The sequence below is a fragment of the Ranitomeya variabilis genome, chromosome 2 (assembly GCF_051348905.1).
Source record: "Ranitomeya variabilis isolate aRanVar5 chromosome 2, aRanVar5.hap1, whole genome shotgun sequence".
Taxonomy (NCBI): Eukaryota; Metazoa; Chordata; class Amphibia; order Anura; family Dendrobatidae; genus Ranitomeya; species Ranitomeya variabilis.
In genome coordinates this window covers 1,116,838,492-1,116,864,215 of record NC_135233.1, presented here as the reverse complement: position 1 = coordinate 1,116,864,215, position 25,724 = coordinate 1,116,838,492, and the positions used below count along the sequence as shown (strand labels likewise).

At 48.0% G+C, this 25,724-nt stretch overlaps 1 protein-coding gene across 3 annotated transcripts in view; it reads right to left on the bottom strand.

Annotated features, from left to right (window-relative positions):
- The window catches only part of LOC143808893 (uncharacterized), a 200,814-nt gene that overhangs the window by 134,596 nt on the left and 40,494 nt on the right, over positions 1-25,724 (bottom strand). For 2 of the 3 annotated variants that reach the window (XM_077292070.1, XM_077292071.1), the window contains exon 2: positions 21,681-21,854. In XM_077292070.1, the coding sequence (XP_077148185.1) occupies positions 21,681-21,854 (174 nt within the window). Of the gene's footprint in view, positions 1-21,680; positions 21,855-25,724 lie in introns of those variants that run through there. The other variant, XM_077292072.1, reaches the window with a different exon arrangement.

The window sequence follows — 25,724 nt, the reverse complement described above, 5'->3', positions numbered from 1 at the left end:
CCAGAATCCTCCAGTGTATACTGTATAATCTCCCAGCAGTCACCTCTCCTCGCACCCAGAATCCTCCAGTGTATACTGTATAATCTGCCAGCAGTCTCCTCTCATCACCCAGAATCCTCCAGTGTATACTGTATAATCTCCCAGCAGCCTCCTCTCATCACCCAGAATCCTCCAGTGTATACTGTATAATCTCCCAGCAGTCTCCTCATCACCCAGAATCCTCCAGTGTATACTGTATAATCTCCCAGCAGTCTCCTCATCACCCAGAATCCTCCAGTGTATACTGTATAATCTCCCAGCAGTCTACTCTCATCACCCAGAATCCTCCAGTGTACACTGTATAATCTCCCAGCAGTCTCCTCTCCTCACCCAGAATCCTCCAGTGTATACTGTATAATCTCCCAGCAGTCTCCTCATCACCCAGAATCCTCCAGTGTATACTGTATAATCTCCCAGCAGTCTACTCTCATCACCCAGAATCCTCCAGTGTACACTGTATAATCTCCCAGCAGTCTCCTCTCCTCACCCAGAATCCTCCAGTGTATACTGTATAATCTCCCAGCAGTCTCCTCTCCTATCACCCATAATCCTCCAGTGTATACTGTATAATCTCCCAGCAGTCTCCTCTCCTCACCCAGAATCCTCCAGTGTATACTGTATAATCTCCCAGCAGTCTCCTCTCCTCACCCAGAATCCTCCAGTGTATACTGTATAATCTCCCAGCAGTCTCCTCTCCTATCACCCATAATCCTCCAGTGTATACTGTATAATCTCCCAGCAGTCTCCTCTCACCCAGAATCCTCCAGTGTATACTGTATAATCTCCCAGCAGTCTTCTCTCATCACCCAAAATCCTCCAGTGTATACTGTATAATCTCCCAGCAGTCACCTCTCCTCTCACCCAGAATCCTCCAGTGTACACTGTATAATCTCCCAGCAGTCTCCTCTCATCACCCAGAATCCTCCAGTGTATACTGTATAATCTCCCAGCAGTCACCTCTCCTCTCACCCAGAATCCTCCAGTGTATACTGTATAATCTGCCAGCAGTCTCCTCTCATCACCCAGAATCCTCCAGTGTATACTGTATAATCTCCCAGCAGCCTCCTCTCATCACCCAGAATCCTCCAGTGTATACTGTATAATCTCCCAGCAGTCTCCGCTCATCACCCAGAATCCTCCAGTGTATACTGCATAATCTCCCAGCAGTCTCCTCTCATCACCCAGAATCCTCCAGTGTATACTGTATAATCTCCCAGCAGTCTCCTCTCATCTCCCAGAATTCTCCAGTGTATACTGTATAATCTCCCAGCAGTCTCCTCTCATCTCCCAGAATTCTCCAGTGTATACTGTATAATCTCCCAGCAGTCTCCTCTCCGCTCATCACCCAGAATCCTCCAGTGTATACTGTATAATCTCCCAGCAGTCTCCTCATCACCCAGAATCCCCCAGTGTATACTGTATAATCTCCCAGCAGTCTCCTCTCATCACCCAGAATCCTCCAGTGTATACTGTATAATCTCCCAGCAGTCTCCTCCCATCACCCAGAATCCTCCAGTGTATACTGTATTATCTCCCAGCAGTCTCCTCTCATCACCCAGAATCCTCCAGTGTACACTGTATAATCTCCTAGCAGTCTCCTCTCACCCAGAATCCTCCAGTGTATACTGTATAATCTCCCAGCAGTCTCCTCTCATCACCCAGAATCCACCAGTGTATACTGTATAATCTCCCAGCAGTCTCCTCTCATCACCCAGAATCCTCCACTGTATACTGTATAATCTCCAAGCAGTCTCCTCATCACCCAGAATCCTCCAGTGTATACTGTATAATCTCCCAGCAGTCTCCTCTCATCACCCAGAATCCTCCAGTGTATACTGTATAATCTCCCAGCAGTCTCCTCTCACCCAGAATCCTCCAGTGTATACTGTATAATCTCCCAGCAGTCTTCTCTCATCACCCAGAATCCTCCAGTGTACACTGTATAATCTCCCAGCAGTCTCCTCTCATCACCCAGAATCCTCCAGTGTATACTGTATAATCTCCCAGCAGTCTCCTCTCCGCTCATCACCCAGAATCCTCCAGTGTATGCTGTATAATCTCCCAGCAGTCACCTCTCCTCTCACCCAGAATCCTCCAGTGTACACTGTATAATCTCCCAGCAGTCTCCTCTCATCACCCAGAATCCTCCAGTGTATACTGTATAATCTGCCAGCAGTCTCCTCTCATCACCCAGAATCCTCCAGTGTATACTGTATAATCTCCCAGCAGCCTCCTCTCATCACCCAGAATCCTCCAGTGTATACTGTATAATCTCCCAGCAGTCTCCGCTCATCACCCAGAATCCTCCAGTGTATACTGCATAATCTCCCAGCAGTCTCCTCTCATCACCCAGAATCCTCCAGTGTATACTGTATAATCTCCCAGCAGTCTCCTCATCACCCAGAATCCTCCAGTGTATACTGTATAATCTCCCAGCAGTCTCCTCATCACCCAGAATCCTCCAGTGTATACTGTATAATCTCCCAGCAGCCTCCTCCCATCACCCAGAATCCTCCAGTGTATACTGTATAATCTCCCAGCAGTCTCCTCATCACCCAGAATCCTTCAGTGTATATTGTATAATCTCCCAGCAGTCTCCTCTCATCACCCAGAATCCTCCAGTGTATACTGTATAATCTCCCAGCAGTCACCTCTCACCCAGAATCCTCCAGTGTATACTGTATAATCTCCCAGCAGTCTCCTCTCATCACCCAGAATCCTCCAGTGTACACTGTATAATCTCCCAGCAGCCTCCTCTCATCACCCAGAATCCTCCAGTGTATACGGTATAATCTCCCAGCAGTCTCCTCTCATCACCCAGAATCCTCCAGTGTATCCTGTATAATCTCCCAGCAGTCTCCTCTCATCACCCAGAATCCTCCAGTGTATACTGTATAATCTCCCAGCAGTCTCCTCTCATCACCCAGAATCCTCCAGTGTATACTGTATAATCTCCCAGCAGTCTCCTCTCATCACCCAGAATCCTCCAGTGTACACTGTATAATCTCCCAGCAGTCTCCTCTCATCACCCAGACTCCCCCAGTGTACACTGTATAATCTCCCAGCAGTCTCCTCTCATCACCCAGAATCCTCCAGTGTATACTGTATATCTCCTAGCAGTCTCCTCTCACCCAGAATCCTCCAGTGTATACTGTATAATCTCCCAGCAGTCTCCTCTCATCACCCAGAATCCTCCAGTGTATACTGTATAATCTCCCAGCAGTCTCCTCTCATCACCCAGAATCCTCCAGTGTATACTGTATAATCTCCCAGCAGTCTCCTCTCATCACCCAGAATCCTCCAGTGTATACTGTATAATCTCCCAGCAGTCTCCTCTCATCACCCAGAATCCTCCAGTGTATACTGTATAATCTCCCAGCAGTCTCCCTCATCACCCAGAATCCTCCAGTGTATACTGTATAATCTCCCAGCAGTCTCCTCTCATCACCCAGAATCCTCCACTGTATACTGTATAATCTCCCAGCAGTCTCTTCATCACCCAGAATCCTCCAGTGTATACTGTATAATCTCCCAGCAGTCTCCTCTCATCACCCAGAATCCTCCAGTGTATACTGTATAATCTCCCAGCAGTCTCCTCTCATCACCCAGAATCCTCCAGTGTATACTGTATAATCTCCCAGCAGTCTCCCTCATCACCCAGAATCCTCCAGTGTATACTGTATAATCTCCCAGCAGTCTCCTCTCATCACCCAGAATCCTCCACTGTATACTGTATAATCTCCCAGCAGTCTCCTCATCACCCAGAATCCTCCAGTGTATACTGTATAATCTCCCAGCAGCCTCCTCCCATCACCCAGAATCCTCCAGTGTATACTGTATAATCTCCCAGCAGTCTCCTCATCACCCAGAATCCTTCAGTGTATACTGTATAATCTCCCAGCAGCCTCCTCTCATCACCCAGAATCCTCCAGTGTATACGGTATAATCTCCCAGCAGTCTCCTCTCATCACCCAGAATCCTCCAGTGTATCCTGTATAAACTCCCAGCAGTCTCCTCTCATCACCCAGAATCCTCCAGTGTATACTGTATAATCTCCCAGCAGTCTCCTCTCATCACCCAGAATCCTCCAGTGTATACTGTATAATCTCCCAGCAGTCTCCTCTCATCACCCAGAATCCTCCAGTGTATACTGTATATCTCCTAGCAGTCTCCTCTCACCCAGAATCCTCCAGTGTATACTGTATAATCTCCCAGCAGTCTCCTCTCATCACCCAGAATCCTCCATTGTATACTGTATAATCTCCCAGCAGTCTCCTCTCATCACCCAGAATCCTCCAGTGTATACTGTATAATCTCCCAGCAGTCTCCTCTCATCACCCAGAATCCTCCAGTGTATACTGTATAATCTCCCAGCAGTCTCCCTCATCACCCAGAATCCTCCAGTGTATACTGTATAATCTCCCAGCAGTCTCCTCTCATCACCCAGAATCCTCCACTGTATACTGTATAATCTCCCAGCAGTCTCTTCATCACCCAGAATCCTCCAGTGTATACTGTATAATCTCCCAGCAGTCTCCTCTCATCACCCAGAATCCTCCAGTGTATACTGTATAATCTCCCAGCAGTCTCCTCTCATCACCCAGAATCCTCCAGTGTATACTGTATAATCTCCCAGCAGTCTCCTCTCATCACCCAGAATCCTCCAGTGTATACTGTATAATCTCCCAGCAGTCTCCTCTCCGCTCATCACCCAGAATCCTCCAGTGTATGCTGTATAATCTCCCAGCAGTCACCTCTCCTCTCACCCAGAATCCTCCAGTGTACACTGTATAATCTCCCAGCAGTCTCCTCTCATCACCCAGAATCCTCCAGTGTATACTGTATAATCTGCCAGCAGTCTCCTCTCATCACCCAGAATCCTCCAGTGTATACTGTATAATCTCCCAGCAGCCTCCTCTCATCACCCAGAATCCTCCAGTGTATACTGTATAATCTCCCAGCAGTCTCCGCTCATCACCCAGAATCCTCCAGTGTATACTGCATAATCTCCCAGCAGTCTCCTCTCATCACCCAGAATCCTCCAGTGTATACTGTATAATCTCCCAGCAGTCTCCTCATCACCCAGAATCCTCCAGTGTATACTGTATAATCTCCCAGCAGTCTCCTCATCACCCAGAATCCTCCAGTGTATACTGTATAATCTCCCAGCAGCCTCCTCCCATCACCCAGAATCCTCCAGTGTATACTGTATAATCTCCCAGCAGTCTCCTCATCACCCAGAATCCTTCAGTGTATACTGTATAATCTCCCAGCAGCCTCCTCTCATCACCCAGAATCCTCCAGTGTATACGGTATAATCTCCCAGCAGTCTCCTCTCATCACCCAGAATCCTCCAGTGTATCCTGTATAATCTCCCAGCAGTCTCCTCTCATCACCCAGAATCCTCCAGTGTATACTGTATAATCTCCCAGCAGTCTCCTCTCATCACCCAGAATCCTCCAGTGTATACTGTATAATCTCCCAGCAGTCTCCTCTCATCACCCAGAATCCTCCAGTGTACACTGTATAATCTCCCAGCAGTCTCCTCTCATCACCCAGAATCCTCCAGTGTACACTGTATAATCTCCCAGCAGTCTCCTCTCATCACCCAGAATCCTCCAGTGTATACTGTATAATCTCCCAGCAGTCTCCTCTCATCACCCAGAATCCTCCAGTGTATACTGTATAATCTCCCAGCAGTCTCCTCTCATCACCCAGAATCCTCCAGTGTATACTGTATAATCTCCCAGCAGTCTCCTCTCATCACCCAGAATCCTCCAGTGTATACTGTATAATCTCCCAGCAGTCTCCCTCATCACCCAGAATCCTCCAGTGTATACTGTATAATCTCCCAGCAGTCTCCTCTCATCACCCAGAATCCTCCACTGTATAATCTCCCAGCAGTCTCTTCATCACCCAGAATCCTCCAGTGTATACTGTATAATCTCCCAGCAGTCTCCTCTCATCACCCAGAATCCTCCAGTGTATACTGTATAATCTCCCAGCAGTCTCCCTCATCACCCAGAATCCTCCAGTGTATACTGTATAATCTCCCAGCAGTCTCCTCTCATCACCCAGAATCCTCCACTGTATACTGTATAATCTCCCAGCAGTCTCCTCATCACCCAGAATCCTCCAGTGTATACTGTATAATCTCCCAGCAGCCTCCTCCCATCACCCAGAATCCTCCAGTGTATACTGTATAATCTCCCAGCAGTCTCCTCATCACCCAGAATCCTTCAGTGTATACTGTATAATCTCCCAGCAGCCTCCTCTCATCACCCAGAATCCTCCAGTGTATACGGTATAATCTCCCAGCAGTCTCCTCTCATCACCCAGAATCCTCCAGTGTATCCTGTATAATCTCCCAGCAGTCTCCTCTCATCACCCAGAATCCTCCAGTGTATACTGTATAATCTCCCAGCAGTCTTCTCTCATCACCCAGAATCCTCCAGTGTATACTGTATAATCTCCCAGCAGTCTCCTCTCATCACCCAGAATCCTCCAGTGTATACTGTATATCTCCTAGCAGTCTCCTCTCACCCAGAATCCTCCAGTGTATACTGTATAATCTCCCAGCAGTCTCCTCTCATCACCCAGAATCCTCCAGTGTATACTGTATAATCTCCCAGCAGTCTCCTCTCATCACCCAGAATCCTCCAGTGTATACTGTATAATCTCCCAGCAGTCTCCTCTCATCACCCAGAATCCTCCAGTGTATACTGTATAATCTCCCAGCAGTCTCCCTCATCACCCAGAATCCTCCAGTGTATACTGTATAATCTCCCAGCAGTCTCCTCTCATCACCCAGAATCCTCCACTGTATACTGTATAATCTCCCAGCAGTCTCTTCATCACCCAGAATCCTCCAGTGTATACTGTATAATCTCCCAGCAGTCTCCTCTCATCACCCAGAATCCTCCAGTGTATACTGTATAATCTCCCAGCAGTCTCCTCTCATCACCCAGAATCCTCCAGTGTTTACTGTATAATCTCCCAGCAGTCTCCTCTCATCACCCAGAATCCTCCAGTGTATACTGTATAATCTCCCAGCAGTCTCCTCTCATCACCCAGAATCCTCCAGTGTATACTGTATAATCTCCCAGCAGTCTCCCTCATCACCCAGAATCCTCCAGTGTATACTGTATAATCTCCCAGCAGTCTCCTCTCATCACCCAGAATCCTCCACTTTATACTGTATAATCTCCCAGCAGTCTCTTCATCACCCAGAATCCTCCAGTGTATACTGTATAATCTCCCAGCAGTCTCCTCTCATCACCCAGAATCCTCCACTGTATACTGTATAATCTCCCAGCAGTCTCTTCATCACCCAGAATCCTCCAGTGTATACTGTATAATCTCCCAGCAGTCTCCCTCATCACCCAGAATCCTCCAGTGTATACTGTATAATCTCCCAGCAGTCTCCTCTCATCACCCAGAATCCTCCACTGTATACTGTATAATCTCCCAGCAGTCTCCTCATCACCCAGAATCCTCCAGTGTATACTGTATAATCTCCCAGCAGCCTCCTCCCATCACCCAGAATCCTCCAGTGTATACTGTATAATCTCCCAGCAGTCTCCTCATCACCCAGAATCCTTCAGTGTATACTGTATAATCTCCCAGCAGCCTCCTCTCATCACCCAGAATCCTCCAGTGTATACGGTATAATCTCCCAGCAGTCTCCTCTCATCACCCAGAATCCTCCAGTGTATCCTGTATAATCTCCCAGCAGTCTCCTCATCACCCAGAATCCTCCAGTGTATACTGTATAATCTCCCAGCAGTCTCCCTCATCACCCAGAATCCTCCAGTGTATACGGTATAATCTCCCAGCAGTCTCCTCTCATCACCCAGAATCCTCCAGTGTATCCTGTATAATCTCCCAGCAGTCTCCTCTCATCACCCAGAATCCTCCAGTGTATACTGTATAATCTCCCAGCAGTCTCCCTCATCACCCAGAATCCTCCAGTGTATACTGTATAATCTCCCAGCAGTCTCCTCTCATCACCCAGAATCCTCCACTGTATACTGTATAATCTCCCAGCAGTCTCTTCATCACCCAGAATCCTCCAGTGTATACTGTATAATCTCCCAGCAGTCTCCTCTCATCACCCAGAATCCTCCAGTGTATACTGTATAATCTCCCAGCAGTCTCCCTCATCACCCAGAATCCTCCAGTGTATACTGTATAATCTCCCAGCAGTCTCCTCTCATCACCCAGAATCCTCCAGTGTATACTGTATAATCTCCCAGCAGTCTCCCTCATCACCCAGAATCCTCCAGTGTATACTGTATAATCTCCCAGCAGTCTCCTCATCACCCAGAATCCTTCAGTGTATACTGTATAATCTCCCAGCAGCCTCCTCTCATCACCCAGAATCCTCCAGTGTATACGGTATAATCTCCCAGCAGTCTCCTCTCATCACCCAGAATCCTCCAGTGTATCCTGTATAATCTCCCAGCAGTCTCCTCATCACCCAGAATCCTCCAGTGTATACTGTATAATCTCCCAGCAGTCTCCCTCATCACCCAGAATCCTCCAGTGTATACGGTATAATCTCCCAGCAGTCTCCTCTCATCACCCAGAATCCTCCAGTGTATCCTGTATAATCTCCCAGCAGTCTCCTCTCATCACCCAGAATCCTCCAGTGTATACTGTATAATCTCCCAGCAGTCTCCCTCATCACCCAGAATCCTCCAGTGTATACTGTATAATCTCCCAGCAGTCTCCTCTCATCACCCAGAATCCTCCACTGTATACTGTATAATCTCCCAGCAGTCTCTTCATCACCCAGAATCCTCCAGTGTATACTGTATAATCTCCCAGCAGTCTCCTCTCATCACCCAGAATCCTCCAGTGTATACTGTATAATCTCCCAGCAGTCTCCCTCATCACCCAGAATCCTCCAGTGTATACTGTATAATCTCCCAGCAGTCTCCTCTCATCACCCAGAATCCTCCACTGTATACTGTATAATCTCCCAGCAGTCTCTTCATCACCCAGAATCCTCCAGTGTATACTGTATAATCTCCCAGCAGTCTCCCTCATCACCCAGAATCCTCCAGTGTATACTGTATAATCTCCCAGCAGTCTCCTCTCATCACCCAGAATCCTCCACTGTATACTGTATAATCTCCCAGCAGTCTCTTCATCACCCAGAATCCTCCAGTGTATACTGTATAATCTCCCAGCAGTCTCCCTCATCACCCAGAATCCTCCAGTGTATACTGTATAATCTCCCAGCAGTCTCCTCTCATCACCCAGAATCCTCCACTGTATACTGTATAATCTCCCAGCAGTCTCCTCATCACCCAGAATCCTCCAGTGTATACTGTATAATCTCCCAGCATGCCTCCTCCCATCACCCAGAATCCTCCAGTGTATACTGTATAATCTCCCAGCAGTCTCCTCATCACCCAGAATCCTTCAGTGTATACTGTATAATCTCCCAGCAGCCTCCTCTCATCACCCAGAATCCTCCAGTGTATACGGTATAATCTCCCAGCAGTCTCCTCTCATCACCCAGAATCCTCCAGTGTCTCCTGTATAATCTCCCAGCAGTCTCCTCTCATCACCCAGAATCCTCCAGTGTATACTGTATAATCTCCCAGCAGTCTCCTCTCATCACCCAGAATCCTCCAGTGTATACTGTATAATCTCCCAGCAGTCTCCTCTCATCACCCAGAATCCTCCAGTGTATACTGTATAATCTCCCAGCAGTCTCCTCTCATCACCCAGAATCCTCCAGTGTATACTGTATAATCTCCCAGCAGTCTCCTCTCATCACCCAGAATCCTCCAGTGTATACTGTATAATCTCCCAGCAGTCTCCCTCATCACCCAGAATCCTCCAGTGTATACTGTATAATCTCCCAGCAGTCTCCTCTCATCACCCAGAATCCTCCACTGTATACTGTATAATCTCCCAGCAGTCTCTTCATCACCCAGAATCCTCCAGTGTATACTGTATAATCTCCCAGCAGTCTCCTCTCATCACCCAGAATCCTCCACTGTATACTGTATAATCTCCCAGCAGTCTCTTCATCACCCAGAATCCTCCAGTGTATACTGTATAATCTCCCAGCAGTCTCCCTCATCACCCAGAATCCTCCAGTGTATACTGTATAATCTCCCAGCAGTCTCCTCTCATCACCCAGAATCCTCCACTGTATACTGTATAATCTCCCAGCAGTCTCCTCATCACCCAGAATCCTCCAGTGTATACTGTATAATCTCCCAGCAGCCTCCTCCCATCACCCAGAATCCTCCAGTGTATACTGTATAATCTCCCAGCAGTCTCCTCATCACCCAGAATCCTTCAGTGTATACTGTATAATCTGCCAGCAGCCTCCTCTCATCACCCAGAATCCTCCAGTGTATACTGTATAATCTCCCAGCAGTCTTCTCTCATCACCCAGAATCCTCCAGTGTATACTGTATAATCTCCCAGCAGTCTCCTCTCATCACCCAGAATCCTCCAGTGTACACTGTATAATCTCCCAGCAGTCTCCTCTCATCACCCAGAATCCTCCAGTGTATACTGTATAATCTCCCAGCAGTCTCCTCTCATCACCCAGAATCCTCCAGTGTATACTGTATAATCTCCCAGCAGTCTCCTCTCATCACCCAGAATCCTCCAGTGTATACTGTATAATCTCCCAGCAGTCTCCTCTCATCACCCAGAATCCTCCAGTGTATACTGTATAATCTCCCAGCAGTCTCCTCATCACCCAGAATCCTCTAGTGTATACTGTATAATCTCCCAGCAGTCTCCTCTCATCACCCAGAATCCTCCAGTGTATACTGTATATCTCCTAGCAGTCTCCTCTCACCCAGAATCCTCCAGTGTATACTGTATAATCTCCCAGCAGTCTCCTCTCATCACCCAGAATCCTCCAGTGTATACTGTATAATCTCCCAGCAGTCTCCTCTCATCACCCAGAATCCTCCAGTGTATACTGTATAATCTCCCAGCAGTCTCCTCTCATCACCCAGAATCCTCCAGTGTATACTGTATAATCTCCCAGCAGTCTCCCTCATCACCCAGAATCCTCCAGTGTATACTGTATAATCTCCCAGCAGTCTCCTCTCATCACCCAGAATCCTCCACTGTATACTGTATAATCTCCCAGCAGTCTCTTCATCACCCAGAATCCTCCAGTGTATACTGAATAATCTCCCAGCAGTCTCCTCTCATCACCCAGAATCCTCCAGTGTATACTGTATAATCTCCCAGCAGTCTCCTCTCATCACCCAGAATCCTCCAGTGTATACTGTATAATCTCCCAGCAGTCTCCTCTCATCACCCAGAATCCTCCAGTGTATACTGTATAATCTCCCAGCAGTCTCTTCATCACCCAGAATCCTCCAGTGTATACTGTATAATCTCCCAGCAGTCTCCTCTCATCACCCAGAATCCTCCAGTGTATACTGTATAATCTCCCAGCAGTCTCTTCATCACCCAGAATCCTCCAGTGTATACTGTATAATCTCCCAGCAGTCTCCTCTCATCACCCAGAATCCTCCACTGTATACTGTATAATCTCCCAGCAGTCTCTTCATCACCCAGAATCCTCCAGTGTATACTGTATAATCTCCCAGCAGTCTCCCTCATCACCCAGAATCCTCCAGTGTATACTGTATAATCTCCCAGCAGTCTCCTCTCATCACCCAGAATCCTCCACTGTATACTGTATAATCTCCCAGCAGTCTCCTCATCACCCAGAATCCTCCAGTGTATACTGTATAATCTCCCAGCAGCCTCCTCCCATCACCCAGAATCCTCCAGTGTATACTGTATAATCTCCCAGCAGTCTCCTCATCACCCAGAATCCTTCAGTGTATACTGTATAATCTGCCAGCAGCCTCCTCTCATCACCCAGAATCCTCCAGTGTATACGGTATAATCTCCCAGCAGTCTCCTCTCATCACCCAGAATCCTCCAGTGTATCCTGTATAATCTCCCAGCAGTCTCCTCTCATCACCCAGAATCCTCCAGTGTATACTGTATAATCTCCCAGCAGTCTTCTCTCATCACCCAGAATCCTCCAGTGTATACTGTATAATCTCCCAGCAGTCTCCTCTCATCACCCAGAATCCTCCAGTGTACACTGTATAATCTCCCAGCAGTCTCCTCTCATCACCCAGAATCCTCCAGTGTATACTGTATAATCTCCCAGCAGTCTCCTCTCATCACCCAGAATCCTCCAGTGTATACTGTATAATCTCCCAGCAGTCTCCTCTCATCACCCAGAATCCTCCAGTGTATACTGTATAATCTCCCAGCAGTCTCCTCTCATCACCCAGAATCCTCCAGTGTATACTGTATAATCTCCCAGCAGTCTCCTCATCACCCAGAATCCTCTAGTGTATACTGTATAATCTCCCAGCAGTCTCCTCTCATCACCCAGAATCCTCCAGTGTATACTGTATATCTCCTAGCAGTCTCCTCTCACCCAGAATCCTCCAGTGTATACTGTATAATCTCCCAGCAGTCTCCTCTCATCACCCAGAATCCTCCAGTGTATACTGTATAATCTCCCAGCAGTCTCCTCTCATCACCCAGAATCCTCCAGTGTATACTGTATAATCTCCCAGCAGTCTCCTCTCATCACCCAGAATCCTCCAGTGTATACTGTATAATCTCCCAGCAGTCTCCTCATCACTCAGAATCCCCCAGTGTACACTGTATATCTCCTAGCAGTCTCCTCTCACCCAGAATCCTCCAGTGTATACTGTATAATCTCCCAGCAGTCTCCTCTCATCACCCAGAATCCTCCAGTGTATACTGTATAATCTCCCAGCAGTCTCCTCTCATCACCCAGAATCCTCCAGTGTATACTGTATAATCTCCCAGCAGTCTCCTCTCATCACCCAGAATCCTCCAGTGTATACTGTATAATCTCCCAGCAGTCTCCCTCATCACCCAGAATCCTCCAGTGTATACTGTATAATCTCCCAGCAGTCTCCTCTCATCACCCAGAATCCTCCAGTGTATACTGTATAATCTCCCAGCAGTCTCCTCTCATCACCCAGAATCCTCCACTGTATACTGTATAATCTCCCAGCAGTCTCCTCTCATCACCCAGAATCCTCCAGTGTATACTGTATAATCTCCCAGCAGTCTCCTCTCATCACCCAGAATCCTCCAGTGTACACTGTATAATCTCCCAGCAGTCTCTTCATCACCCAGAATCCTCCAGTGTATACTGTATAATCTCCCAGCAGTCTCCTCTCATCACCCAGAATCCTCCAGTGTATACTGTATAATCTCCCAGCAGTCTCCTCTCATCACCCAGAATCCTCCAGTGTATACTGTATAATCTCCCAGCAGTCTCCTCTCATCACCCAGAATCCTCCAGTGTATACTGTATAATCTCCCAGCAGTCTCCTCTCATCACCCAGAATCCTCCAGTGTATACTGTATAATCTCCCAGCAGTCTCCCTCATCACCCAGAATCCTCCAGTGTATACTGTATAATCTCCCAGCAGTCTCCCTCATCACCCAGAATCCTCCAGTGTATACTGTATAATCTCCCAGCAGTCTCCTCTCATCACCCAGAATCCTCCACTGTATACTGTATAATCTCCCAGCAGTCTCTTCATCACCCAGAATCCTCCAGTGTATACTGTATAATCTCCCAGCAGTCTCCTCTCATCACCCAGAATCCTCCAGTGTATACTGTATAATCTCCCAGCAGTCTCCCTCATCACCCAGAATCCTCCAGTGTATACTGTATAATCTCCCAGCAGTCTCCTCTCATCACCCAGAATCCTCCACTGTATACTGTATAATCTCCCAGCAGTCTCCTCTCATCACCCAGAATCCTCCACTGTATACTGTATAATCTCCCAGCAGTCTCTTCATCACCCAGAATCCTCCAGTGTATACTGTATAATCTCCCAGCAGTCTCCCTCATCACCCAGAATCCTCCAGTGTATACTGTATAATCTCCCAGCAGTCTCCTCTCATCACCCAGAATCCTCCACTGTATACTGTATAATCTCCCAGCAGTCTCCTCATCACCCAGAATCCTCCAGTGTATACTGTATAATCTCCCAGCAGCCTCCTCCCATCACCCAGAATCCTCCAGTGTATACTGTATAATCTCCCAGCAGTCTCCTCATCACCCAGAATCCTTCAGTGTATACTGTATAATCTCCCAGCAGCCTCCTCTCATCACCCAGAATCCTCCAGTGTATACGGTATAATCTCCCAGCAGTCTCCTCTCATCACCCAGAATCCTCCAGTGTCTCCTGTATAATCTCCCAGCAGTCTCCTCTCATCACCCAGAATCCTCCAGTGTATACTGTATAATCTCCCAGCAGTCTCCTCTCATCACCCAGAATCCTCCAGTGTATACGGTATAATCTCCCAGCAGTCTCCTCTCATCACCCAGAATCCTCCAGTGTATACTGTATAATCTCCCAGCAGTCTCCTCTCATCACCCAGAATCCTCCAGTGTATACTGTATAATCTCCCAGCAGTCTCCTCTCATCACCCAGAATCCTCCAGTGTATACTGTATAATCTCCCAGCAGTCTCCTCTCATCACCCAGAATCCTCCAGTGTATACTGTATAATCTCCCAGCAGTCTCCTCTCATCACCCAGAATCCTCCAGTGTATACTGTATAATCTCCCAGCAGTCTCCCTCATCACCCAGAATCCTCCAGTGTATACTGTATAATCTCCCAGCAGTCTCCTCTCATCACCCAGAATCCTCCACTGTATACTGTATAATCTCCCAGCAGTCTCTTCATCACCCAGAATCCTCCAGTGTATACTGTATAATCTCCCAGCAGTCTCCTCTCATCACCCAGAATCCTCCACTGTATACTGTATAATCTCCCAGCAGTCTCTTCATCACCCAGAATCCTCCAGTGTATACTGTATAATCTCCCAGCAGTCTCCCTCATCACCCAGAATCCTCCAGTGTATACTGTATAATCTCCCAGCAGTCTCCTCTCATCACCCAGAATCCTCCACTGTATACTGTATAATCTCCCAGCAGTCTCCTCATCACCCAGAATCCTCCAGTGTATACTGTATAATCTCCCAGCAGCCTCCTCCCATCACCCAGAATCCTCCAGTGTATACTGTATAATCTCCCAGCAGTCTCCTCTCATCACCCAGAATCCTTCAGTGTATACTGTATAATCTGCCAGCAGCCTCCTCTCATCACCCAGAATCCTCCAGTGTATACGGTATAATCTCCCAGCAGCCTCCTCTCATCACCCAGAATCCTCCAGTGTATACGGTATAATCTCCCAGCAGTCTCCTCTCATCACCCAGAATCCTCCAGTGTATCCTGTATAATCTCCCAGCAGTCTCCTCTCATCACCCAGAATCCTCCAGTGTATACTGTATAATCTCCCAGCAGTCTTCTCTCATCACCCAGAATCCTCCAGTGTATACTGTATAATCTCCCAGCAGTCTCCTCTCATCACCCAGAATCCTCCAGTGTACACTGTATAATCTGCCAGCAGTCTCCTCTCATCACCCAGAATCCTCCAGTGTATACTGTATAATCTCCCAGCAGTCTCCTCTCATCACCCAGAATCCTCCAGTGTATACTGTATAATCTCCCAGCAGTCTCCTCTCATCACCCAGAATCCTCCAGTGTATACTGTATAATCTCCCAGCAGTCTCCTCTCATCACCCAGAATCCTCCAGTGTATACTGTATAATCTCCCAGCAGTCTCCTCATCACCCAGAATCCTCTAGTGTATACTGTATAATCTCCCAGCAGTCTCCTCTCATCACCCAGAATCCTCCAGTGTATACTGTATATCTCCTAGCAGTCTCCTCTCACCCAGAATCCTCCAGTGTATACTGTATAATCTCCCAGCAGTCTCCTCTCATCACCCAGAATCCTCCAGTGTATACTGTATAATCTCCCAGCAGTCTCCTCTCATCACCCAGAATCCTCCAGTGTATACTGTATAATCTCCCAGCAGTCTCCTCTCATCACCCAGAATCCTCCAGTGTATACTGTATAATCTCCCAGCAGTCTCCCTCATCACCCAGAATCCTCCAGTGTATACTGTATAATCTCCCAGCAGTCTCCTCTCATCACCCAGAATCCTCCACTGTATACTGTATAATCTCCCAGCAGTCTCTTCATCACCCAGAATCCTCCAGTGTATACTGTATAATCTCCCAGCAGTCTCCTCTCATCACCCAGAATCCTCCAGTGTATACTGTATAATCTCCCAGCAGTCTCCTCTCATCACCCAGAATCCTCCAGTGTATACTGTATAATCTCCCAGCAGTCTCCTCTCATCACCCAGAATCCTCCAGTGTATACTGTATAATCTCCCAGCAGTCTCTTCATCACCCAGAATCCTCCAGTGTATACTGTATAATCTCCCAGCAGTCTCCTCTCATCACCCAGAATCCTCCAGTGTATACTGTATAATCTCCCAGCAGTCTCCCTCATCACCCAGAATCCTCCAGTGTATACTGTATAATCTCCCAGCAGTCTCCTCTCATCACCCAGAATCCTCCACTGTATACTGTATAATCTCCCAGCAGTCTCCTCTCATCACCCAGAATCCTCCAGTGTATACTGTATAATCTCCCAGCAGTCTCCTCTCATCACCCAGAATCCTCCAGTGTATACTGTATAATCTCCCAGCAGTCTCCTCTCATCACCCAGAATCCTCCAGTGTATACTGTATAATCTCCCAGCAGTCTCCTCATCACTCAGAATCCCCCAGTGTACACTGTATATCTCCTAGCAGTCTCCTCTCACCCAGAATCCTCCAGTGTATACTGTATAATCTCCCAGCAGTCTCCTCTCATCACCCAGAATCCTCCAGTGTATACTGTATAATCTCCCAGCAGTCTCCTCTCATCACCCAGAATCCTCCAGTGTATACTGTATAATCTCCCAGCAGTCTCCTCTCATCACCCAGAATCCTCCAGTGTATACTGTATAATCTCCCAGCAGTCTCCCTCATCACCCAGAATCCTCCAGTGTATACTGTATAATCTCCCAGCAGTCTCCTCTCATCACCCAGAATCCTCCACTGTATACTGTATAATCTCCCAGCAGTCTCCTCTCATCACCCAGAATCCTCCAGTGTATACTGTATAATCTCCCAGCAGTCTCCTCTCATCACCCAGAATCCTCCAGTGTACACTGTATAATCTCCCAGCAGTCTCTTCATCACCCAGAATCCTCCAGTGTATACTGTATAATCTCCCAGCAGTCTCCTCTCATCACCCAGAATCCTCCAGTGTATACTGTATAATCTCCCAGCAGTCTCCTCTCATCACCCAGAATCCTCCAGTGTATACTGTATAATCTCCCAGCAGTCTCCTCTCATCACCCAGAATCCTCCAGTGTATACTGTATAATCTCCCAGCAGTCTCCTCTCATCACCCAGAATCCTCCAGTGTATACTGTATAATCTCCCAGCAGTCTTCTCTCATCACCCAGAATCCTCCAGTGTATACTGTTTAATCTCCCAGCAGTCTCCTCTCATCACCCAGAATCCTCCAGTGTATACTGTATAATCTCCCAGCAGTCTCCTCTCATCACCCAGAATCCTCTAGTACACTGTATAATCTCCCAGCAGTCTCCTCTCATCACCCAGAATCCTCCAGTGTATACTGTATAATCTCCCAGCAGTCTCCCTCATCACCCAGAATCCTCCAGTGTATACTGTATAATCTCCCAGCAGTCTCCTCTCATCACCCAGAATCCTCCACTGTATACTGTATAATCTCCCAGCAGTCTCTTCATCACCCAGAATCCTCCAGTGTATACTGTATAATCTCCCAGCAGTCTCCTCTCATCACCCAGAATCCTCCAGTGTATACTGTATAATCTCCCAGCAGTCTCCTCTCATCACCCAGAATCCTCCAGTGTATACTGTATAATCTCCCAGCAGTCTCCTCTCCTCACCCAGAATCCCCCTGTGTATACTGTATAATCTCCCAGCAGTCTCCTCTCATCACCCAGAATCCTCCAGTGTATACTGTATAATCTCCCAGCAGTCTCCTCTCATCACCCAGAATCCTCCAGTGTATACTGTATAATCTCCCAGCAGTCTTCTCTCATCACCCAGAATCCTCCAGTGTATACTGTATAATCTCCCAGCAGTCTCCTCCCATCACCCAGAATCCTCCAGTGTATACTGTATAATCTCCCAGCAGTCTCCTCTCATCACCCAGAATCCTCCAGTGTATACTGTATAATCTCCCAGCAGTCTCCTCTCATCACCCAGAATCCTCCAGTGTATACTGTATAATCTCCCAGCAGTCTTCTCTCATCACCCAGAATCCTCCAGTGTATACTGTATAATCTCCCAGCAGTCTCCTCTCATCACCCAGAATCCTCCAGTGTATACTGTATAATCTCCCAGCAGTCTCCTCTCATCACCCAGAATCCTCCAGTGTATACTGTATAATCTCCCAGCAGTCTTCTCTCATCACCCAGAATCCTCCAGTGTATACTGTATAATCTCCCAGCAGTCTCCTCTCATCACCCAGAATCCTCCAGTGTATACTGTATAATCTCCCAGCAGTCTTCTCTCATCACCCAGAATCCTCCAGTGTATACTGTATAATCTCCCAGCAGTCTTCTCTCATCACCCAGAATCCTCCAGTGTATACTGTCAGGAAATAGGAAGAATGTCTTGTTGTCCCAATACCACTTCCGGAACTTTCCACTGCATTTGCTGGTCTAAACACAAAGTGCTTCTGCAGACACACAGCTGCACGGCCCCCTCAGTCTCCCTGTGTAATACTAAACCACTCATCCCCCCCTCCCTCAAGAATGTGTTGGTGTTCAGGAATCAGCCTTTGTCCCACGCACATGGGCCTTCTTTGTTCTTGAAAAGTTAAGTATAATGGCACCGATTATTGATAGAGGTGTGAATCTTACATTTTTATAATGTGCCACAGCAGAGCCATCACAAAGTGGCTTTTCTGAGCTCCAACACCAGCAGAATAAGAAAAATAGATTTCTGCTTAATCGGGTCATACTTCCACTCCATGTTTCGACGTAATAGGATGCTAATTTAAAAAAAAGATCAATGATAGTCTTGTCTTTGCGCCACGAGGCCCCTCCACCGAGTTATGAAATTAATGAAGTTTTGGTGGCTTTGCAAAGGAGTGTGCATTCCAGGGCGCAGCCCACTCAGTGAGGTCACGGAGCAGAGGATATGACATTGATGAGATCAGTTGGGAGGTGGTATTTTGCCAGGAAGTCCGCTAACAGAAGCTCTGCAATCTGCTCTGATGCATTGTGATGTGTCGCCCTTCCCCCCACCACATGGCTTGACATTATCTGAGATGACTGTAAGTGTTTTTATTAGTGATGGGCGAATATACTCGTTACTCGACATTTCTCAAGCATGCTTGGAGGTTCTCCGAGTATTTTTTAGTGCTCGGATATTTCCTTTTTCTTGCCCCAGCTGAATGATTTACATCTGTTAGCCAGCATAAGTACATGTGGGGGTTGCCTGGTTGCTAGGGAATCCCCACATGTACTTATGCTGGCTAACAGATGTAAATCATTCAGCTGCAGCAAGAAAAACTAAATCTCCGAGCACTAAAAAATACTAGGAGGACCCCGAGCGTGCTCGAGAAATCTCGAGTAACGAGTATATTCGCTCATCACTAGTTTTTATTCTTTAATCCCTTTTATTTTGTAATTGTTCTGTACATACTATGATTGTCTCATTTTGTAATATCGTTTTATATACTTTTGTAAACACTGCCTAATCTTTTTGGAGTAAAAGCTATAATATTTACTTGTCTAGTTTTCCTTGCTCTAAAACGTACCTCCAACAACCTCTGAAGTAAATTGTGCTACTGATTGGGTTAGCTCCTGACTCGCTATTAATCATAGTAATAGAAGCTGGTCGCAGCGAGGTGTCCTGAGCTTTTGGGGAAACTGGCAGCGACGGATGGCGTTTGTTAATTATATTTCCCACCTGAGCGGGAGTAGTTATATCACCCTCACTGCAGTGTGCCCAATAGCCAGTACATAGCAAGGTAGCCTTTATGGCGACTAATTACCCTAGGTGCAGTTCCCTGACTGACCTGAGGGTAAGTAGGGCGCCAGAGAGCTGCAAGTTCGAAACTGGAACCGGGAAGTAGGATATAAATAAATCCCTGATGAAGAACTGGGGCCAAACAAAAACCCCTGGTTCATGACATATACTGTATAATCTCCCAGCAGTCTCCTCTCCTCACCCAGAATCCTCCTGTGTATATACAGTAGTATAATCTCCCAGCAGTCTCCTCTCATCACCCAAAATCCTCCAGTGTATACTGTATAATCTCCCAGCAGTCTCCTCTCCGCTCATCACCCAAAATCCTCCAGTGTACACTGTATAATCTCCCAGCAGTCTCCTCTCATCACCCAGAATCCTCCAGTGTATACTGTATAATCTCCCAGCAGTCTCCTCTCATCACCCAGAATCCTCCAGTGTATACTGTATAATCTCCCAGCAGTCTCCTCTCCTCACCCAGAATCCTCCTGTGTATATACAGTAGTATAATCTCCCAGCAGTCTCCTCTCATCATCCAAAATCCTCCAGTGTATACTGTATAATCTCCCAGCAGTCTCCTCATCACCCAGAATCCTCCAGTGTACACTGTATAATCTCCCAGCAGTCTCCTCTCATCACCCAGAATCCTCCAGTGTATACTGTATAATCTCCCAGCAGTCTCCTCTCATCACCCACAATCCTCCAGTGTATACTGTATAATCTCCCAGCAGTCTCCTCTCATCACCCAGAATCCTCCAGTGTATACTGTACAGTCTCCCAGCAGCCTCCTCTCATCACCCAGAATCCTCCAGTGTATACTGTATAATCTCCCAGCAGTCTCCTCTCCTCTCATCACCCAGAATCCTCCAGTGTATACTGTATAATCTCCCAGCAGTCTCCTCTCCTCTCATCACCCAGAATCCTCCAGTGTATACTGTATAATCTCCCAGCAGTCTCCTCTCATCACTCCAGTATAATCTCCCAGCAGTCTCCTCTCATCACCCAGAATCCCCCAGTGTAATCTCCCAGCAGTCTCCTCCCATCACCCAGAATCCCCCAGTGTAATCTCCCAGCAGTCTCCGCTCATCACCCAGAATCCCCCAGTGTAATCTCCCAGCAGTCTCCGCTCATCACCCAGAATCCCCCAGTGTAATCTCCCAGCAGTCTCCTCCCATCACCCAGAATCCCCCAGTGTAATCTCCCAGCAGTCTCCGCTCATCACCCAGAATCCCCCAGTGTAATCTCCCAGCAGTCTCCTCTCATCACCCAGAATCCTCCAGTGTATACTGTATAATCTCCCAGCAGTCTCCTCATCACCCAGAATCCTCCAGTGTACACTGTATAATCTCCCAGCAGTCTCCTCACATCACCCAGAATCCTCCAGTGTATACTGTATAATCTCCCAGCAGTCTCCTCTTATCACCCAGAATCCCCCAGTGTAATCTCCCAGCAGTCTCCTCCCATCACCCAGAATCCCCCAGTGTAATCTCCCAGCAGTCTCCGCTCATCACCCAGAATCCCCCAGTGTAATCTCCCAGCAGTCTCCTCCCATCACCCAGAATCCCCAGTGTAATCTCCCAGCAGTCTCCTCCCATCACCCAGAATCCCCCAGTGTAATCTCCCAGCAGGCACCTCTCCGGTCAGCAGCTCAGTCATCTTGTTGGTGAGTTGTAGGATCTTCTCCTCGTGGGATGGAGAGTGCGGAGGAGGTATTGCGGTGGGTTTCCAGCTCCGTCCTCCAGGCTCGTGGTGGTGGATGATGGGAGTCTCACAGTCGCCCGACGTCTTCCTCACTATTGTGTAATCCTGTATGGACAGACAGTGGTAGAGAGAAGCCGCCATCAGCATTTTATACCCGGCTAATGACACTTATATAAAGCTGCTTTATCGCTGATTCATTTCTTTATTTTACTGCAGAAATCAGTTTCTCATTTTTAGCAAACTCCATAATTAAAATGATATGCTAATGAGATGCATGTGCAGTGGGCGGGGTCTGCCCTGACAGCTCTCTGGCTCCTCCCCCTATTCCGCGGCCTTCCTCCCCCTATTCCGCGGCCTTCCTCCTTTCTCTCGGGTCATTCATGCTTCCCTGACCTGTCGATAAGAGACATGATGCAGGCAGCAGGTGGGAGGCGGCAGAGCGGCAGCCCGCCCCCTGCACGTGCAGCTCATTAGCATGTCATTTCCACAAGAAAGGGGAGGATTTCCTCAGCATTATGGTGGTTTGACATTCATGCCACTGGTTGTCAGTGTAAAACCCTGATGACAGGTTCTCTCTGAGATATAGTTGATTTTTGTGAGTTCTCACCGTAAAATCCTTTTCTCCGAGCCAATCATTGGGGGACACAGGACCATGGGTGTATGCTGCTGCCACTGGGAGGCTGACACTAAGTTAATACAAAAAGAGTTAGCTCCTCCTCTGCAGTATACACCATCGTGCTATCAGAGAGCCAGTTCAGTGCAAAAGCAGTAGGAAAAACACAATAAAAACATACAAGAGTACAATACAGCAACTCAAAGAACAGGCCAAACTATTAGGCTAACAGGGTGGGTGCTGTGTCCCCCAAAGATTGGCTTGAAGAAAAGGATTTTACGGTGAGTACTCAGAAAAATCACTATTTCTCCTTTGCCTCATTGGGGGACACAGGACCATGGGATGTCCCAAAGCAGTACCCGGGTGGGATAACATAAATTATATGCTTCATGTAACAACTACTTAGATGTGCGCAACAGCGGCTTGCAGAATTCTTCTGCCCAGGCCCGCATGGGCGGAAGCCCGAGAGTGATTATTATAATGCTTTGAGAACGTATGTAGTCTGGACCAGGCCGCAGTCTTACAGACTTGCTCTGCCAACACCTGATGTCGAAAGGCCCAAGAATCTCCCACCTCTCGAGTGGAGTGTGCCCTGATCCCCGCAGGAATAGGTTGACCTCTGACATGGTAGGCCTCCTCGATGGAAGAACCAATCCACCTGGCTACCCTGGCCTTAGAAGCGACACGAGTTTTCCTATTACCCTCAAGGATCACGAACAAAAGGATCCATCCTTCTGAATGACGCCGTCCTCGAGAGGTACCTTCTCAGAGCTCGGACCAGATCCAAAGTGTGGGGAGCTCTTTCCACCCTGTGAACGGGAGTCGGACAAAGGGAGGGGAGAATGATGTCTACGTTCAGATGGAAATACGAGATGATCTTGGGCAAAAATGAAGGGGATGGCCTGAAGACAACCTTGTCCTGATGGAAATTGAAGAAAGGTGCCCAACAGGACCGGGCAGCTAGCACTGAGACACGCCAGATTGACGTGATTGCCGCAAGGAAGGCGACCTTCTGGGACAATAAAGTCAGCGAGATGTCCTGGAGAGTTTCAAAGGACAGTTCCTGTAGGGTACTCAGCACCAAGTTGAGGTCCTGAGGTGCTAAAGGCATGTGATAAGGGGGTACCAGGTGTGAAATCCCCTGCATGAAGGTCTTCACCTGAAGTTTAATCGCGATCTTCCTATGGAATAAGAACGATAGGGAACTGCCACATTTAATCCAGTACCCTCATGGCGAACCGGATGGAATGAGGGGACGATCGACAGAGGGCACGAGCTCCTTGTTGAAGGGTCAGGACCTTGTCTTGAGGAAGCAGCACCAGCCCGCGAGAGGTGTCCAGGGTTATCCCTAAGAAAGATATCTGCTGTGCTGGGACAGGAGATAACTTGGTCAAGTTTATCAGCCAGCCCAGGTGAGAGAGGGTATAGCAAGTAATGCGAATGGAGTCCTCACAGTCATGGAATGTGGCCCTTTGACCAACAGGTCATCCGGGAAGGGCAGAACTACCACTCCCCGAGAGTGTAAGATGGACATGATGGCCGCCATGACCTTTGTGAGCACTCTGGGGGCGGTGGCGAGGCCGAAAGGCAGGGCCGTAAATTGGAAGTGCTGGTCGTGAATGGCGAAGAGCAGGAATCTCTGGGGGGTTAGGAAAAATCGGGATAAGCAAGTAAGCATCTTGGATGTTGATAGATGCCCTGAACTCTCCTTCTTCCATAGCAGCGATGACTGAACATAGAGATTCCATGTAGAAATGACGGACCTTGACAAACTTGTTTAGAAGTTTGAGGTCTAGAATGGGTCGCACCTTACAGTCTTTTTTTTTTTCTTTTTGGGACCACGAAAAGATTTGAGTAGAAACCTTGAAATCTTTTGTTTTCTGGGACGGGTGCGAATATATGAAGGGGGCAGGAAGGGGAGAACAGTGTTGCAGGACACAAGGAGAAATCTATCTTATATCCGGAGGACACCAGGTCTCTGACCCATTCATCATGGACGACTGAAAGCCAGGATTTATGGACCAGAAGTAGGCGGCCGCCTACCCTGCTGGAGTCGACCAAACAAGTGTGAGTCAGCAGGCAGAGAGTCTCTGAGACCTAGATCCCCTAGATCTCGACTGTTTGGGGCGTGTTTTTTACAGTCGGTTGGATCTGTGAGGGGCCTGGAATCCTCCGTCCCTGCGTGGAGAGCGCCCTGACTGGGGAGGGTTAGAGGAAGTGGACCATCCCAGGGAATAACGAAAGGATTGGAAGCGGAGCTGGAATTGTCCACGAAGAGGGCGCCTAAGCCTCTGTTGGGGAAGAAAATTACTTTTTCCCCCGTGGCATCAGAAATAAGCTGATCCAGCTTTTCACCAAATAAGCGGCCACACTGATAAGGAAGAGGTGTCAAGGATTGTTTTGACGCAGAGTCTGCTTTCCATTCTCTTAAGGTACCGTCTCACAGTGGCACTTTTGTCGCTACGACGGTACGATCCGTGACGTTCCAGCGATATCCATACAATATCGCTGTGTCTGACACGCAGCAGCGATCAGGGACCCTGCTGAGAATCGTACGTCGTAGCAGATCGTTTGGAACTTTCTTTCGTCGCTGGATCTCCCGCTGACATCGTTGGATCGGTGTGTGTGACACCGATCCAACGATGCGTTCGCTTGTAACCAGGGTAAACATCGGGTTACTAAGCGCAGGGCCGCGCTTAGTAACCCGATGTTTACCCTGGTTACCGTCGTAAATGTAAAAAAAAAAAAAAACAGTACATACTCACATTCCGGTGTCCGTCAGGTCCCTTGCCGTCTGCTTCCCTGCACTGACTGACTCCCGGCCGTAAAGTGAAAGCAGAGCACAGCGGTGACGTCACCGCTGTGCTGTGCTTTCACTTTACGGCGGCACTCAGTCAGAGCGGGAAGCAGACTGCGAGGGACCTGACGGGCACCGGAATGTGAGTATGTACTGTTTGTTTTTTTTTACATTTACGACGGTAACCAGGGTAAACATCGGGTTACTAAGCGCGGCCCTGCGCTTAGTAACCCGATGTTTACCCTGGTTACCCGGGGACCTCGGCATCGTTGGTCGCTGGAGAGCTGTCTGTGTGACAGCTCCCCAGCGATCACACAACGACTTACCAACGATCACGGCCAGGTCGTATCGCTGGTCGTGATCGTTGGTAAATCGTTTTGTGAGACGGTACCCTAAGCCACAATGTTCTCCTGATCGTAATCTCCAGCTCGTGCAAATGAAGGACAGAGGGCCAAGACTGAGGCCTCAGAGACAGAGTGAGCCAGGTGTTCTCTTTGGCGGTCTGTGGGATTTTAATGGAAGACCCATCCAGTATGGATAGAAAGGTCTTGGATACCAGGCGAGA